The sequence below is a fragment of the Microtus oregoni genome, unplaced genomic scaffold, assembly GCF_018167655.1.
Source record: "Microtus oregoni isolate MIOR12 unplaced genomic scaffold, Mior012 000014F_ref0000157, whole genome shotgun sequence".
NCBI classification, from domain to species: Eukaryota; Metazoa; Chordata; class Mammalia; order Rodentia; family Cricetidae; genus Microtus; species Microtus oregoni.
Window position 1 is genome coordinate 41,850,163 of NW_024543073.1, and position 17,392 is coordinate 41,867,554.

Sequence of the window (17,392 nt, forward strand, 5' to 3'; positions counted from 1 at the left end):
AGTGGTCACCCACTGAGCCATCTTGCAGCTCTTGAGGACCAACCATCTACAGCGCCGCCCTTCACTTTCTCAATTCTTTTCCCAGCCTGACTTGCCAACATGGAATGCTAAAGTCTTGCCAAGTGCCTTTTCTGACTACTCGAAGCCCAGCTTTGTCACTGAAGACAAACATGCAATCCACATGTTTGTAGCATGTGGTTACAAAGTTTTCAGATCCTCAAAGTCATGGTTTCCCGAGACACAACACCATGAAGCCATGTTTGTAAGAGCACATCAGTGTGTCAAGGAAAAGAGAAGTAAATTGACTCAATACATTATTTTCAGGGTCTTTTCCAAATGCTGACGATGTTCGTCAACAGACCTTTTAGAAGAGCAAGGCCATGTTTCTGCTGGAGCCACTTTTATTAGCTCTGCTAATTCAGCTTTTAAAAAGCTCCATGTCAAAAGATAGATCGTTCCTTTTCAACCCTCAAATCAAGTGCTCAGCAAAGATCTGTGACTCCACCTTTATTCCCCCAGGGGTGACAGAAAACGACTGTCACTATAGTGAGGATGTGTTCTATAACTCCATATTACTCATATGCACTGCCTTCACACCTTGGTGAGGGTGCAGTGTAAAATTTCATGTGCATATAGTGATCAAATCCAGTCCCCTCTTTGCACCCTGCTCCCCTCTCAATGTCTAGAAATCATTACTCTATTCCTCATGGTAGTAGATTCCATTATGAGAATGTGTGACATCTGCCTGTGTCCGGCTTATTCCACTTAACTATAATTCTTTCAGCTTCATCACTGCTGAGATGAGAGGATCTTATTCTTCTTTATGGTTGAAAAATACCCATACTTTCTTTGTTCACTGTCTGTTGATGAGCAGCTAAGCAGACTCTATATCTTAGATATTCGGAGCAGTTCCTCAGTAAATATTACCATGCAGGACTCTATCTATCTATCTATCTATCTATCTATCTATCTATCTATCTATCTATCTATCATCTATCTGTCTATCATCTATCTACTACCTATCTTCTATCTATCATCAATATCTATATATTTGTCTGTCTATCATCTCTATCTGTCAATCTATCTATCTATCTATCTATCTATCTATCATCTATCTATCTATCTATCAATCTATCATTGATCGATCTATCATCTATCATCTGTCTATCTATCATCTATCTATCTCTATTTGCTATCTATCTATCATTTATCATCTATCTATCTATCTATCTATCTATCTATCTATCATCTCTCAATCAATCTATCTCTCTACTTGCTATATATCATCTATCACCTCTATCTATCATCTATAATCTATCTCTCTATCATCTGTCTATCTATCATCTCTGTCTATCTATAATCTATCATCTGTCTATATCTATTTATCATCTACCTATATCTATCTATATATCTATCTCTATTTGCTACCTATCATCTATCAATCAATCAATCAATCTATCTATCTTTCTTTCTATTATCTATCTATCTACCTACCTATCTTTCTATCATCTGTCTATTAATTCTTTCTTTCTTTCTTTCTTTCTTTCTTTCTTTCTTTCTTTCTATTATCTATCTATCTATCTCTATCTATCTATCTATCTATCTATCTATCTATCTATCTGTCTGCCTATCTATCTATCTATCTATCTTTCTATCATCTGTCTATCGATTCTATCTATCTATCTATCTATCTATCTATCTATCTACCTTTCTTTCTATTATCTTTCTATCTCTCTATCTATCTATCTATCTATCTATCTACCTATCTATCTTTCTATCATCTGTCTATCAATTCTATCTATCTATCTATCTATCTATCTATCTATCTACCTTTCTTTCTTTCTATTATCTATCTATCATCTATCTATCTATCTATTTATCTATCTATTTATCTATCTATCTATCTATCTATCTATCTATCTTTCTATCATCTGTCTATCAATTCTATCTATCTATCTATCTATCTATCTATCTATCTATCTACCTTTCTTTCTTTCTTTCTATTATCTATCTATCATCTATCTATCTATCTATCTATCATCAATCTTCTATCTATCTATCTATCTATCTTTCTATCATGTATCTATTTATTTACCTATCTATCTTTCTATCATCTATCTTCTATGTATGTATGTATGTATGTATCTATCTATCTATCTATCTATCTATCTATCTATGTATCTATCTATCTATCTATCCATCCATCTATCATCTATTATCTCTTTCTCTCTCTCTATCCATCTATCAATCTGTCTCTATCTTTGTGGTTCTAGGAATTGGGCATTCTTTATGGTGCTTCACCATGGAGCTACACCCCAACTTAGGAGATCTAATTTTAGCACTTTGAGGAACCTTCATATTGTTCATTGCAGTTGTCATACCAATTTCCATTCCCATCAACACTATATAAAAGTTCAATTTTTTCTACAGCTTTGCCAAATTTTTAAATACCCAATCTACTAGGATGCTAGTTACTGTAATTTACTTCTTATTTGTAATTCCATCATGACTAATAATATGTTTATGATATCTAATAATAATCATGACTGTGTATTTTTCCATGTATTTTTTTGGTCCCTTGAATTACTTCTTTTGAGGTATCTATTCAAAGGGTTTACCCTTCCAAAAGCCAGATTACATATTTATTGTTAAAATGTTCAGGTTCTGGATAGCAACTCTCTGTGAAATGAACAATTAGCAAGTATTTTCTCCTTTCTGTAGGCTCTCCCTTCCCCCTGCTGATTGTTCTCTTTGTGATTGTCCTTCATGCAGGCCACCCCTGCACTCCATTGATTGGTTGATTTGTGATGGAGAAGCCTCCTTCTTTGTCTTTTAACAACATTTAATTATTGTATAACCACTGCATTGCATGCACATAATTTAATTTGGGCATGTTGCCTCTTTTTGTACACCCTCCCCCGCCCATTAGTTTTCTTTGTTCTACACAATTTACTGATTTTCATGACTTATACATACAGGGTTTCATCTATCTTCATGAAATCTAGGATTCACAAAGAAAGAAAGCATGTGGTAATTATCTCTAAGAGATTAACAAGTTTTGTTTAATACGATTGTGTCCAGTTGCATGCACTTTCTTGAAAATGACATAGCTGTAGGAAAGTTTCATTGTATGCATATTAACATACATTCTCCTTATCCATTGCTTCACTGATGGGCAACTCAGCTATTATGAAAAGTGCAGCTATACACATGGCTGTGCATGTATCTCTCCTATGCTGACTCAGAATCTTTCAGATAAATATCCAGGAATGACTGTGGCTGGATCAGATTACTTTTAACTTTTCTGGAGACTTCCATGCTGCTGTCCATAGTGGTTGAGTTCCTTTGCATTTCTATCAACAGGATTCCTTTTGTCTATGGACTGGACAGCATTGGAACTGAGAGGAAATGGCACACCATTTCCTTCATGCTCACTGGACATTTATACTACACACTTTAAGAATCATCTGTCAATTACTGGCTCATTTACTGATTGAATTTTGGCTTGCTATTGCATTTTTAGTTCTTTAAATATTCGATATATTAATCTTCTGTCATATACACAGCAAGTTTTTCTGTCCATTATGTAGGCAATTTCTTCACTTGATTGTCTTCTTGCTGTATAGTTCTTTTGCACCATTGACTCCTATCTGCCAATGGTTGGTATCAGTTACTAAGTGCCATCCTTTCATATGACATAGATAGAGGTTTATATTACAGTTTGGTTATGAAGTCCATTTGGACGTATACAGTTGACAGATGTCTTTTACCTGCTCAAACATAGAACAGAGTGTTATCTTCAGCTGATTTGTGCTTCGATACTGTGTTAATAAAGATATATGTGTTACCTTTAAAAGTCTGTGTGTTTTCAGGAAAGAAAAGTACCAGGTATCAATGAAGACAAGCAGACAAGGTGATCCAGCCTTACAGAATGCCTCTGTTACTGTTTCCTCAAAAATCTACGTCTAGAACAATTTCAAAGCAACTAGCTGAGAAGGTCCAGCCTCATAGACTATTCTAGACAGGGACTTCAGATAAACTCTGCACTTTCCCATCACACAGAGGCTGGACAACAGCTAGCTTTCCAAGGACTTGACCATTATCTCAGTTTTCTCAGGATCCTCTAAAGATGCCATCTCTCACAGAAAACAGGAAGCAGTCTAGAGAATCTGACACCAACATTTCTAAGAGGTGTGTGGGTGGTTTGGGGTCAGTTAGTGGATTATGGATGTTTATCATCATTTAAGGGGGGGTGATTGAAAATTGTTATTGGTCATGGTCAGGCAGGAAACTAAACAAAGCAGATTAGATTAAGGGATCTTTTTCTGAAAAGATAAAGAAGAGGAGATATAGTGATGGCAGGATAAAAGGGTAGATTATAGAATCTACTTTCAAACTAAAAAGAAACTCTTAATCTCAAACATTTTTACATTGGTATGGATATTTTGCATACTGATACAAATTTAAGGTTATTTTTGTTTAACATACTATATATATTTTCACTCTTGTTTAAGGTACTGATACAGTTCATTTAAAATGTAATACATAGTTCTAGTCCTTAAAAGCTATTATTATAAACTACTTAGGGTAATTAAAAATAAAGGTTAGTAGTTAGTCACCTATAACAATCAATTTATAGTCATGTTAGGTATCTTTTCAAGGTCAAACAGATATATTTTACAAAGATGGGTGATCTTCAAATACTTTAGAGATCTACAGAATATGATCTTTAAGATGTTTTAATAAGACTTTTCATGACAGCGAGACACATCTGTTCCTAGAGGCACTAATCTACTTCAAAGAAGGATGCTGGGCATTAATTAACCTCTACATGGAGTTTGTTTTCATTTTGGAAAAGTTAGTCACTGGGAAAAAACTGCCCTGGCTCTGACTGCTGACAGTATCCTGTTCAAATTGGATGAGCAGGACACAAATGTTGACTGCCAAACTTTTCCAAGACAAGGTAGAACAGTCCTTCAAGAATTCCTGCTTTACAGAAAAATTTGTCAAATATTCTAGGCTTATAGGCCAAAGATGAATGCTCCAATGTTGCAGAGGAACTTTGTGTAACAGTCCAGGCAGCCAAGTGTTTTGGTCATTTCTAAAGTTTTGCAAATTGTTTGTTTTGCACTTCCTGTTTACTTAGGTGCTATTTTATTCTTCTCAGGTCTCTGATGGGGTTGAAGACTAGAGAGCTGTAGTTACAGTTTTCCTTGTTACCAAATTTAGAGAAGAAACTGACAAAAGAGATGTAAAATGTAAGATATTAAGGTTGAGAGACATAAAAGCTTAAGTTTTTATCTAAGAAAATGTTTTAATGTCTAAAATGATATTTTTAGTATGGTAATCCAAGTTATGATAGAAAATGATTTAGGTACAAAACTTCGAACTCACCAAGGTAGAATAGATAATAGAGTACTTTCTCCAAAGTTGCCAAATACAAATGAATAGCACATTGTGAATGTATTATTACCTGATAACTGTTCTTATTGTATATAGTTTTACTACGGTAGAGTTAAAATCTTTCCCTTTTATTTAGACAAAAAAGGAGGAAATGTTGCAGAATATCTGATAAACTGTTTTATTTTGACTGGTTTAATAACAAGTGAATGACCAACAGTTAGGCAAGAGAGGTTAGGCAGCACTTCGTGGAGAAGAGAAGAACACCAGGTCAATCTAGGCACATGAGAGATGTCAGCGAGGTGGATGACAGTTAAAAAGCCATGTGCAGATGAATAGAAACAGGTCAATTTAAGTTCTAAGAGCTAAATGGTTACAAGCCTGAGTTAGAGGACAAACTTTCATAATTAATAATACATCTCCATGCTGTTATTTGGGGGCTGACAGTACATGAAAGTCTGACAAGAAAGTCTCATTACACTTTTCAACAAAGGCAGAAGAAAAGGTCACAGGCATAGGCTGGGGTAACATGCCTGAGGCTACAAGACTAGGAGGGACAAGCAGGACAGCAGTTTCTGCCATCCCTCTCATAGTGGCTGTTCTATCCTAGCTCTTGGTAAGGATCTGTGACATGGTCTCAACTTCTCCATCTTCCCTGGCCAGCGTCACCCTCTTCCTGACTCCTAAGAGTTCTTCTGTCATATGGGCAGCCACGTCACACTAGCCATGAGCAAACTCATTCACCAAGATAAAAGGAGAATGAAGCTGTACTTTATTACATTTTTCTAAAGAAATTTTATTTCTTTTAGATATGGAATGTGCACACAATACAGGATTCTGATGTAGCATAAAATTCTAAGGCACAGGGGGCTGGAGAGATGGCTCAGTGGTTAAGAGCACTGGCTGCTCTTCCAGAGGTCCTGAGTTCAAGTCCCAGTACCCACATGGTGGCTCACAGCAATCTATAATGAGATTTGGTGCCTTCTTCTGGCACATAGGTGTACATGCAAGCAAAACACTGTATACATAATAAATAAATCTTTAAAAAAATTCTGAGGCACACAATATATGTGGTAGTGACCAGGTCTTCCTACTGTAGAGTCTATTGCTTTTCTAAAATAGATATACAACCCATAATCCAGATATACCCTATTTTACAACCTTAGTTTGTTTCTGCTGAACAACACGGTGGAGATAGGTCTGTAATAGTGCATGCAAGCCTCACTCGGTTTTATTAATAGAAAACTACTGGTTCTAAGTCCTTTATTCTTTCCACTTCTTGTGGTGAAACACTACCATTTTACAGGATTTCCTCTTATATATGTTACTTTTGACATTAAGAATCCATTCCTATATATCACATATTATCATCTAAGGAGACAGAGATGATGATTATCATCTATAATTTTGTGCAAAAAAAGGAATCTTTTTGTTCGGGTTTTGGCCCAAGATCCAATTCTTGAACCTTAGCAAGCTATAGTCATGTCCTTTTAATTCCAGCCAGGAAATATTTCCCCGTGAAAACACGTCACCATGAGAACAGAACTTAGTTTTTGTGATTCTTTCGACACTTTGATTCACATTAGGCCACCTTTGCTTCCGGCAGGATGCAGAGTCTACTGATGTTACAATTCATATCAAGCTGAGCCCATGACACTTACCTCCTAGGTTCATACCAGCTTGAAGACATTTCTGGAGTCTGCATGCAGGACAGTTCTTTCGCCGAATCTTATCAATGATGCAGTCATTCCTTCCAGCACATAAATAGTTGTGTTGCCCTGATTTAATAATAAAAAATGTTAAAATAACAACTACCAGACTAGAATAAAATGCTAGCAAGTATAATCAGAATAGGGTTCTTGTCCCTTTCCTGCTTTGACATTTATTCCTCAACACAGCAGGGCAAACAGGGTTTGTGGAGAATGCAGGCAAGAGGCTGACAATCTAACACCAGTAAGACTTGGCTTCCCTGTATTGACGCTCTATGTCAAACAGATTCTTTCACAGGAAGAGGAGCGGCCTCCTTCCACTATTTGATTTTGTTAACGGCTGCATGTGTTATGCATTTCCATCCAACATTATAAGCATAGGCCAGATTGCAGCTTTGAGTTGCAAAGCCCACTGTGCTGGTTGATCTTATGTCAACTTGATACACAAAAAGTTATCTGAAAGCAGGGAATCTCAATTGAGAAAATGCCTCTATAAGATCTGGATGTAAGGCATTTTCTTAACTAGTGATTGAGGGGGGAGTGTTGGGACCATCCTTGGGCTGGTGGTCCTGGTTCTATAAGAAAGCAGGCTGAGCAAGACATGAGGAGCAAGCCAGTAAACAGCACCCTCCATAGTCTCTGTCTTAGCTCCTGCCTTCTGGTTCCTACCCTGCTTGAGTTCCTGTTCTGATTTCTTTCAGTGATGAACAATGATGTGGGAATGTAAGTTGAATAAACCCTTTCCTCCCCAACTCACTTTTTTCTCTGCAGCAATAAAAACACAAACTAAGACACCTGGTTACCATTGGCACATACACTACAAAGCTTTCAAAAATCACACTAGGTAATCTTCAACTACTTCAAGGATCTGTAGAACATGGCATTTAAATAACTTAGGGTTCTGCTGACATGAGACACTATTGCTCCTGACAGCACCAATCTATTCCTGAGAGAATGTTGAGCACCAAAGACACTCTACTTGGAGTTTGTTTTCTTCTTGGCACAATTGGCCTTTGGGCAAAGAACTGCCAACACCTTAACCACTGACAAGTACATGATATCCAGAAATGGAATAGCAGGACACAAGAAAATACTGTCAAATCTTGCCAAGACAGGGTAAGATGGTTCTGAAAAATTTCTTGCCTCTGAAAATGGTCAGTCAGTTATACTAGGCCTTAGCCAAAGTTGGTTGTTTCAACGTTGCAAATGAGACTTTAGGTGATTGCTTAGGTAGCTAATTGTCTCTGTCATATTGCTCGCTTTGGAAGCTGCTTGATTGTACTTTCTGCCTGCTCAAGTAATATTATCTCCCTTCTCAGGCTTTCAATGGAGTTGAAGATTATATTGTCATAATTATGATTGCCCTCTTATGATGTAGCCAAGCCATTTCCTATATAAGACTTAGACTCCTTAGGATAGAATGTTTATTAAAACATTTAGCATACGTTCCTTGCTTAATAATATTTATACTGGTTGTAATTCTAATTATACTTGATATGTGTTCCTAGTGTTAAAAAAAATCATACTAGGAAATGTTGGTCTTTCTCTGTGGGAGCCCACCTGAACTAAACAAATCCCATGTGGACACAGCACAGCCTCACAGAGGGACACCTACTGGCAGAACATGGAATGGGTAGCCTAGCTGTAGTACTCATTTGCTCATTTAAACATTGACTGAATATCCAGGAGGCGCCAGATACTTCTCAAAGCAGTGAGGATACTACAAGGAATCAGGCAGACAGACGTCTCTGCTGTGCTAACTTTCATCCAACGAGGGGAAAAAGAGACAACAGACGCGGTTGTCAGATAAATGAACAGCAACGAGACAGCGTGTGCTGGGAGGCAGAGGAAGGACATTTTCTCCTGGTGGGGAGGGTGCACAGGAAGTCCTCACAGCAAGGTTATTTTTAAACAAAAACGTAAAGGTCCTTCAAGGTACGTGCAGGAACACCCTGCCAGAGAGGAAAACAAACAAGGCAGAAAACGGGTACTGGGCGGGGCAGGTTTCAGGAAGAGAATGATGGTCCAGGGCTATCATGAGCCTGTTTGGAGGGCCTTGGAGGCCTCAGTATAATAACAGCTTTGGCTGTTACTCTGGGCGATAGGAGAAATCTTGAGAACTTGAAGCAGGACCACTCGTTGCTGCATGGAAAACCGACTGCAGTGGATTGAGGACAAAGGCTGGCGATCTATGTGGATGGGGTTCAGTTGTTACATTTAGGGAAGATGAAAGTGGCTTGGGTCAGTGTGATGGGGTAAAGGCAGCCAGATTCCAGATTCTTAGATCAGCTGAGTTGTTGAGCTGAAGACTTAGATTCTAGGCGAACCAACTAGAAAAATGAACTGCCTTTAATTGTGACTGGAAGATGGTAGGGGCTTGTGTCTTGTAAGAAGTTACCCCATCTTGGCCTTGGGCATAGGAAGTCAGATGCCTCCAAGTAAAGGTGTTTGCTGTTAGCCATCCGGGTGTGGAGTGAGGAAGTCTGGGCTTGCCATTAGCAGCTCGGGCTGCTGTGTAAGTCACGAGACAGGGTGAGAGCCTTCGGTGGTGGGTGAGCACAGAGGGTGCTGAGGGTGCCCTGGTGCACTACTACATGGCGAACAGGGTAAAACCCTCTCTTCAGCCCATTAGTATCATGTCCCCTTGACTGCTAATTTCTAATTATAATAAGTATCCAACAAAAATAATATGCATTGTTTAATACAGTAAATCACTTAAAATAATATTGGAGCCATAGGCCATGCCTACTGCAGATGCCAAGCAGTTGTCACTCAGACTGTTCTCCAGAGGGAGAAATTAAAGCAGGAATGGGTAAAGTGACGGAAGACAGAATCAGAAGCACAATTCAGAAGGCCTGGGGGTCCTGGTCTTTCTCGAGGCCAGAAGGCTTTCTAAAGAGCAGCTGGTGATATAATTTGCTGGTGGTCTAGCAGCACGGAAGGTGCCCTTTGGAAGTAAGAAAGAGTGGAGCGTTCTTTGAGCAAAGCGCCTTGTTCTACCAGGCAGATTTCCTCCAGCGCCTGGCACTCTGTGCCTTTTACATCGCACGAGAGCGAGTGCACAGCCACAGGCTTCATCTGCACCTCACAAGGAACTGAGTCAGCTTCAAAGTCTGAAGAAATAATGAAATGTAATTTTAATTTATTTCAGTTCACCAAGGATTTATGGGTGTAAGACATTTGCATAAGGTATTGGTCTCATGGGGTGCAAATTTCTTCTCATTTCTATAGATTGGTGATAAATGTAAAGAAGTCTCATTGGTATATAAGACTGAGCCAGAAATGGTCTCCATCTTCCATGTGCACAGAAGATTTTCTCTGGCTGTTCTTTTTAGGAGTGGATTTCAAAGGCCAGGATGAATTTATGATCAGTATCCTTTAAAGATACAGGATCCTATAACACCGGCAGAATGGTTTCCCTCCTGGGCTATGTTCCATTTGTTGCATAGGACAGGAGAATTGCAGGAAACTATTGCAGACATCTTATAATAGATATCAGATAATTCTGTTATATACTTTTTAGTTGTGAAAACATTAGCAATCTGTAAAATTTAATTATAATTTTAAAAAATGTGCATGGGTTTTGTGAGCATATCTATCTGTGCTCCACGTGTGCTCATGGTACTGGATCTTTTGGAACTGGAATGACAATTGTGGTTTCACATGGGTGTTAACAATTGAACCCTGGTCCTCTGGAGGATGAGTCAGTGCTCCTAACCACTGAGCAATCTCTTTAGCTCCAACATTGAAAACCTGAATTGCAAGGATACAAATGCGTGATTTGTGCTTCACCCTTAGTCCCTATTACATCAACAAGAACAGACCAAAAACCACAAGGATGGAATTGGATGACTTCCGTCCTGTTCATTTCTCTTTGAAAGTCTGTTCTCTCAGCTAAGGCAGCTAATCCAGAAGAAGTCACAGTGTAGGCTATTGTGGGATAAAGGATTTCGACAGACATACTAACATGGGCAGACAATCAGAATCCTGACTAGACAGTGGTGGCCAGGAATGACAGCCAAGGAACTCAGCAGTCACTCAGCAGGTTCTGGGATGCTGCTGCCATTCCTGCTTACAGAACATCAGGCCCAGATCCATGCTTCAGACACATAAATCTTAATGTTATGTGACAGGTTAGTAGAGTAGAAGTAGGGGTGACTGTTACAGGTCCCCACAACAGTTGGTAGATGCCTATATGAAAGTAAGCTTTTGTATAGCATATAGAGAACCAGAGGGGTAGTTCTGGGCTAAAAAGAAAGCTAAGTGGCTAAGAAAACACACATGACTTCTGATTGAGCTGCATAGCAATTGTGAGGGCAGTTCTGCATTTGAGCAGTGACGTAACAGCCTGAAGTAGCCAAGTCTCCTTACTTACGAACTTTGCTGCAAAGGGTTGTGGCGAAAACTTCAAAGGTGCCTAGCAGTGATCAAATGCAGGGAAACTGCCTACTCTAGTCAAGGTCTTGTGGTTGACTAGCTTCCCCCAACCCCCTCCACCAAAGCCTTGTGATCCATGTAGTATAAGATGGCTAGAAACAAACCAAGAAAAAAAATGCCTTAATATTACCAGAGAAAAAAGACAGGCTTTGGAATTGTCACAGACTATGGAGATCGAATGAGAAAGTAGGGTATAGGAGGGGTATGAGACTCCAGAAATGACCACAGGACACCAATTCAGTGTAAGAAACAATTTAAGGCTGAAAGAGATGAACAGGTATATCTCAGTAGCTGCCCACCAGAGGGGAGCAGAACTTGAATTCTACAACACTAAGGAGACACAAAGACTTCTGACTTTCCTTCGAGACCCCAAAGGGTTCATGCCCTACAAACAGGATACTGTATCCCACTGTTAGGGCAAAATAGATTCCCCAAAAGTTAAAAGCAAATAAAACAAAGGTTCTACGAGTTCAAGATGATTTCCAGTGATTTAATTGACTTCTAGAAGTAACCAGAGACTGCCTGTTTGTTTCCAACTGCTCAAACCTGAATAATAACACAAAGCTATATTAATTACAACACTGTTTGGCCAATGGCTTAGGGGTATTCCTAGTTAGCTCTTACATCTTAAATTAACCCATTTCTATTAATCTATGTATCACCACGAGGCTGTGGCCTACCAGGGTAAGGTTCCATCATCTTTCTCCTTTGGCAGCTACATGGTATCTCCTTGACTACTCCCCCTTTCTCTCTCTCTCTCTCTCTCTCTCTCTCTCTCTCTCTCTCTCCCCTGTTCTGATTTCCTGACTGGCTATATTCTGCCATGCCATAGGCCAAAGCATGTTCTTTATTAACCAATGGTAACAAAACATATTCACAGCATGCAGAGGGAAATCCCATATTCACTAGATTAAAATTTATCATCTTTCAGGGAACTATAACAAAATGCAGAATCTTTGGAATAAGCCAGACTATGATAGGAACACACAGACAGAATAATATTAGCCAAAGTCAGCAGAAAAGAAGAATTAAGTGAAAGAACTTCATAAATAACCTAAAGGCTGGAATTAGAAGCACCTGTGGGTTGGAGTGTGCACAAGAGATGGCTCGAGGAGTAAAGAGGTACAGACAGACAGACAGACAGTAAAACAGAGGGAAAGCTAAGAACTGAAATGTGTTGTATTTAAAAGAATTATCAAAATACTGGGTATTCAACAAGAATGGATCAAATGAAATTAAATAAATACAACCAGAAATTATTTAAACTAAAACACAAAGAGAAAATAATTTAAAAATAAGTGAGTGGAGAATCAGCGGTATGTGGGACAGCACGAGTCACTTAATGCATGTGTAATTAGAGTCTCAGAGCAAAGCAGAGGTCAGATCAGAAAACCATGTGAAGATGCTCTAATTTAGTTTCTTAGTGCCAAAAGTTAGATAGGAACAAATAACTGAAGCATGACACGGTCAAATGTCTGAAACACAAATATAAAGGTAAAATTCATAAAATCAGTTGGATCTGGTGGCGAAACTACATGCTCAAGAGGAACAAGGCTGAGGGGGTAACTGCTTTTGATGGAAAGACTATGGCCAAAGCTACTGATGACTGACAGCTGCTCTGAGAGGGAGGGGTAGTTTTCTTTAAGTGTAGCCCCTGGGAAGTTGCTCTTGCTGGCTGCAGCCCTGTTGGCCACGTACTCAAGGGTGTATAGCCAGTAGGAACTGGGTGTTCCTTTGTTTGTTTTAATGAGGATACAAGGTTGATTTGTATGATAAGGGCAGAGGGTAGACCTAGGAGGAGTTGAAGGGAGATGCATCCCTTCAACTAATATAATCAAAACTACAATGCACGAAATTCTCAAAGAGCTAATTAAAAATATGTTTTAAAATCAGCCGTGGTGTAAAAGATGCCATTCTGTACCTTTAAAGACTGTCAACCTTGAATTTTAAACGTAGTTCTCCAAATCAAGGCGAAATGAAGATCTCCCTTCCCCCCAGCCTGGATAAAGAAGAGCTGAGGAAAGTTGTCAGGGGCAGAACTGCACTGTCTGAAATAAAAAACAAAGTTCTTCATGGTTAAGAAAACTAATGCCGGTCGGGCGGTGGTGCCGCACGCCTGTAATCCCAGCACTCGGGAGGCAGAGGCAGGTGGATCTCTGTGAGTTCGAGACCAGCCTGGTCTACAAGAGCTAGTTCCAGGACAGGCTCCAAAACCACAGAGAAACCTTGTCTCGAAAAAACCAAAAAAAAAAAAAAAAAAAAAAAACCAAAAAAAAAAAAAAAGAAAAGAAAAGAAAAGGAAACTAATGCCAAATGGAAATTTGGGCATACAGGAAAAGTGAGAATTGAAAATAGTAAATACATGGGAAGATTTTTAGAAAAATAATAAAAACACATGATGAGACTTTCAAAATACTCATACAAAATAACTGTCAACATAGCACTAAAAATAGGATATAAAAGAAATTCCACTACTGTAAGTTTTGGGTGTTGCATATGAAATAGTATAGATGAATTCTGGGCAGTCTATAGTAATAAGAATACACACACACACACACACACACACACACAATGTTTCTCAAGCAATGGTGCCTGTTATATGAGCATCACCTAAGAACTTATCAGGAATTTATATTCACCGCCCTTTTACAAAGCTCTGAGATGGGGTGTTGAAATCCATGTTGTATACTGAGCGACACTACCATATCCATATAATATACCACATCACACTATAAAAATAATAAGGAATATAGTTTAAAAGATAGTTGAGGTACAAGAGAATACTGAAAAACAATCAACCTAACGAAAGACCTCAAAGGAAAAATAGGTGAACAATTAACATGGAAAGCAAAAAAAAATCAAAAATATAATCCAAGCATAAGTTCCATTAAGAGTAAATGGTCTACATGACAGGCTCCAAAGCTACAGAGAAATCCTGTCTCAAAAAACCAAAAAAAAAAAAAAAAAAAAAAAAAAGAGTAAATGGTCTAAATATTTGAAAGTCAAAAAAAATGGTGGACTAGTTTAAAAAGGAAGATACAGTATTTGCTAAAGTGTATTTTAAACATGAAAATTAAGAGATTACAGATTAAAGGGTGAAAAATAGATATACAATACAAACAGTAAGCATAAGAACGCTGATGTGACTACATTAAAAACAGACAAAGAAGACATAAAATGAAGAGTGATATGGAATATAATTTTACACTGATCAAACTGGAATTATAACTACCCAAATATATATGTATATATATGCATATATATACACACACATATACAGTCAAATAAAAACTGGAGCAAAACCGTTTACTTATAACTGGAAATATAAAAATCTATCAGCAGCCAGGAAAGCAGCTACTATCTGGGTAGTCAGGGAGGGCGCATAGGATTTGAACACTATTATTTAATCACTTTCACCTGTTCCTATTTGGGTGACCCAACTGCACAATATACATATTTTATTTTAAGCACACGTAGAAAATTCTGAGATAACACTGGGAAAGGATTGAAGTTATGTAGATAATTTAAAAGCATTTATAAACAAAACTCATACTCAAAACATAAGAGGCTGATGTCATTGAAAATAAGGCACCAAATTTATAAGTATGAGTCAAAGAAGAAATCACGTGGTATAAACAACTGAATATTTTAAATTTAGTAACAATGGAAATTCAACAAAAACTTGGATCCAATTAAAGCTGCACTTAGTGAGAATATTTTTAGCTTTATCTGCTTATACTAGGAAAGTATAAAATGAAAGACCTAAGATCTACTTGTAGAAACTAGAAGAAAAGAGAAACTGAATCCAAATGAATAATGCATGAGATAGTAAATGATAAGAAAGAGATAAGCAACCTAGGAAGATCCAAACCAGTTGTTCCTCTGGTTTGGAAGAACTGGAAGCAGAGTGGGAAACACACGGGGTGGGGGGTGGGGTCCTCAGGAATGTGGAAGGGAGCACATGGATTTCAGTCTCAGGAACGAAAGTTCTAGCAGAAGCTGTGACCATTTCAGCGTACTGATTTTTATCTTGCCAAATTAAGTTTTATAAAGTTGAAGGCTATTTACGCAGTGAGTTGTTAATTTTAATTTTAATTTTTTTTACTTTTTAACTATTACTAAGAGTAACTAGTAAAATTCACTTCTTTGTTGAGGGAGATGTAAACATCAGTGGTTATTTTGATAACCCATGATTCCCAACTAAGTTCCATCACTGTCAATACACTATACACATCTACACATTCAAGAATATCTACAATTACAAGACAAATAATTTAAAAAATTATAGGAGAATGCAAATGTCCTGTAGTTTTCTAATAAATTTTATTTAGCTCTCATAAAATTGAGGAAATTCTGTTTAGACAGATAGCTCATTATAGATAGTATAGAAGACATTTTAGAAAACCCATATATTTCTATGTCATATGTATATATATATATATATATATATATATATATATTACCCACTAGTTACTTACACATAGTACATGGAACTTGCAAGTTAATGCTGGGTAGACACAGACCCATAGTAAAGTATGTTCACCCAAGACTCCTAAGTAGTCGGCTTACAAATGATGCACAGATACAAATACATTTTTGCTCCTTTTCCAGCATTCCATCCCTGAGCTCCCCCCATATGTGTCCAATAATGCAACGAGCTCTAAGGAAGTATGGAAGCTCATCCTGGCATTGGGAGGTAGAGATAAAGGGTCCAGTCTCCTCTTCAGGGCAAGTGTGAGGTTGGCCTAGGCAATAGGAAACTCTGCCTAAAGTCCTTTCTTTGTTTAAAGGAAGGAAGGAGGGAGGAAGGAAGAAGACAAGTTTTGAGGATTTTCAATGAAGTCAGCAAGGCAGGAGTAGCTTTCTGTTATTGAGTGTTAATAGAGACTGCTGATCTCCCAGGAGAAGTTGCTCAGTCTGCGCTGCCCGAGGCTGTGGCAGTGTTTGGGAGGAAAGGCAGCTGGTATGGGTTCCAGAGGTTTCCAAGGTGAGGAGCAATCTGGACAGAACACCAATGCGCTGAAGTCAGGAGGCAAGGACAACACAGATTCAAAGGCTGCCTGGAAAACCAGAACTCAACGGAGCTCAAAAAGGAAACCAAAGCAAATCACAAAGCTGAGTTCAAAAACAACAGAATACAAGCTTTTGTTATTTCTGTATTGTTTCAAACTATAAAATCGCTTTTAACTGTAGGATAATTTGGGAAATGTTTAAAAGGTAAATATTGTTTCAAAAATTCCTGATAGCAACAAGAGTTATCTTTGGCATTTTTTAAAATACAAAATCAAGAACCAACTTTGTGCTATTCTTGACTTGGTGCCAAATGAGAAAGGCGGATTGAGGGATATGAGGGTCTCAGAGACTCGATAACACAAGAAGAGAGAAGCAGGAGACGGAAGGCAGCAAGGAGGACCAAGCAAGGAAAGTGGCATAGCCAGAGCCAGGGTTCAGAGGCTGCCTCGGACACAGAGGAGCTGCACTAGAGTGCTTCAGGCTTCGGAGTCTTGGCTTCCTAACCTATAAAATGCAGACACCAGTGACAACCTGGTGAGTGGTGATGTGGGGTCAAACAAAAAATGCATCAATAAGAAGTGAAGAATCCGGCCTGCAGCAGAGACTCAATTAAAGATTAAATTAAAGAAATTTAAACAATGGTAGTGGAGTTGTCACTTATCACTGCTCTGGGTAGCTTTCCCCCCCTTTTTTTTAGTAAAGTAAGAAAATTCAAACAGCAGCTATCTCTTAATTAGATATAAGTGAGCAGCACACTCGCTGCAGGGCAGAGCATCTCCCCAAGACGGGCCTTGAGGTGGAAAGGTCCCACTTGACAAACACTACTCACTTCT

The 17,392-nt window shown here is 38.3% G+C and overlaps 1 protein-coding gene across 4 annotated transcripts in view; it reads right to left on the reverse strand.

Moving 5' to 3' along the window:
- The window catches only part of Nr3c2 (nuclear receptor subfamily 3 group C member 2), a 316,877-nt gene that overhangs the window by 91,058 nt on the left and 208,427 nt on the right, over window positions 1-17,392 (reverse strand). For all 4 annotated transcript variants that reach the window (XM_041663287.1, XM_041663285.1, XM_041663286.1 and 1 more), the window contains one exon: window positions 7,062-7,178. In XM_041663287.1, coding sequence (XP_041519221.1) covers window positions 7,062-7,178 — 117 coding nt within the window. The remainder of the gene's footprint in view (window positions 1-7,061; window positions 7,179-17,392) is intronic.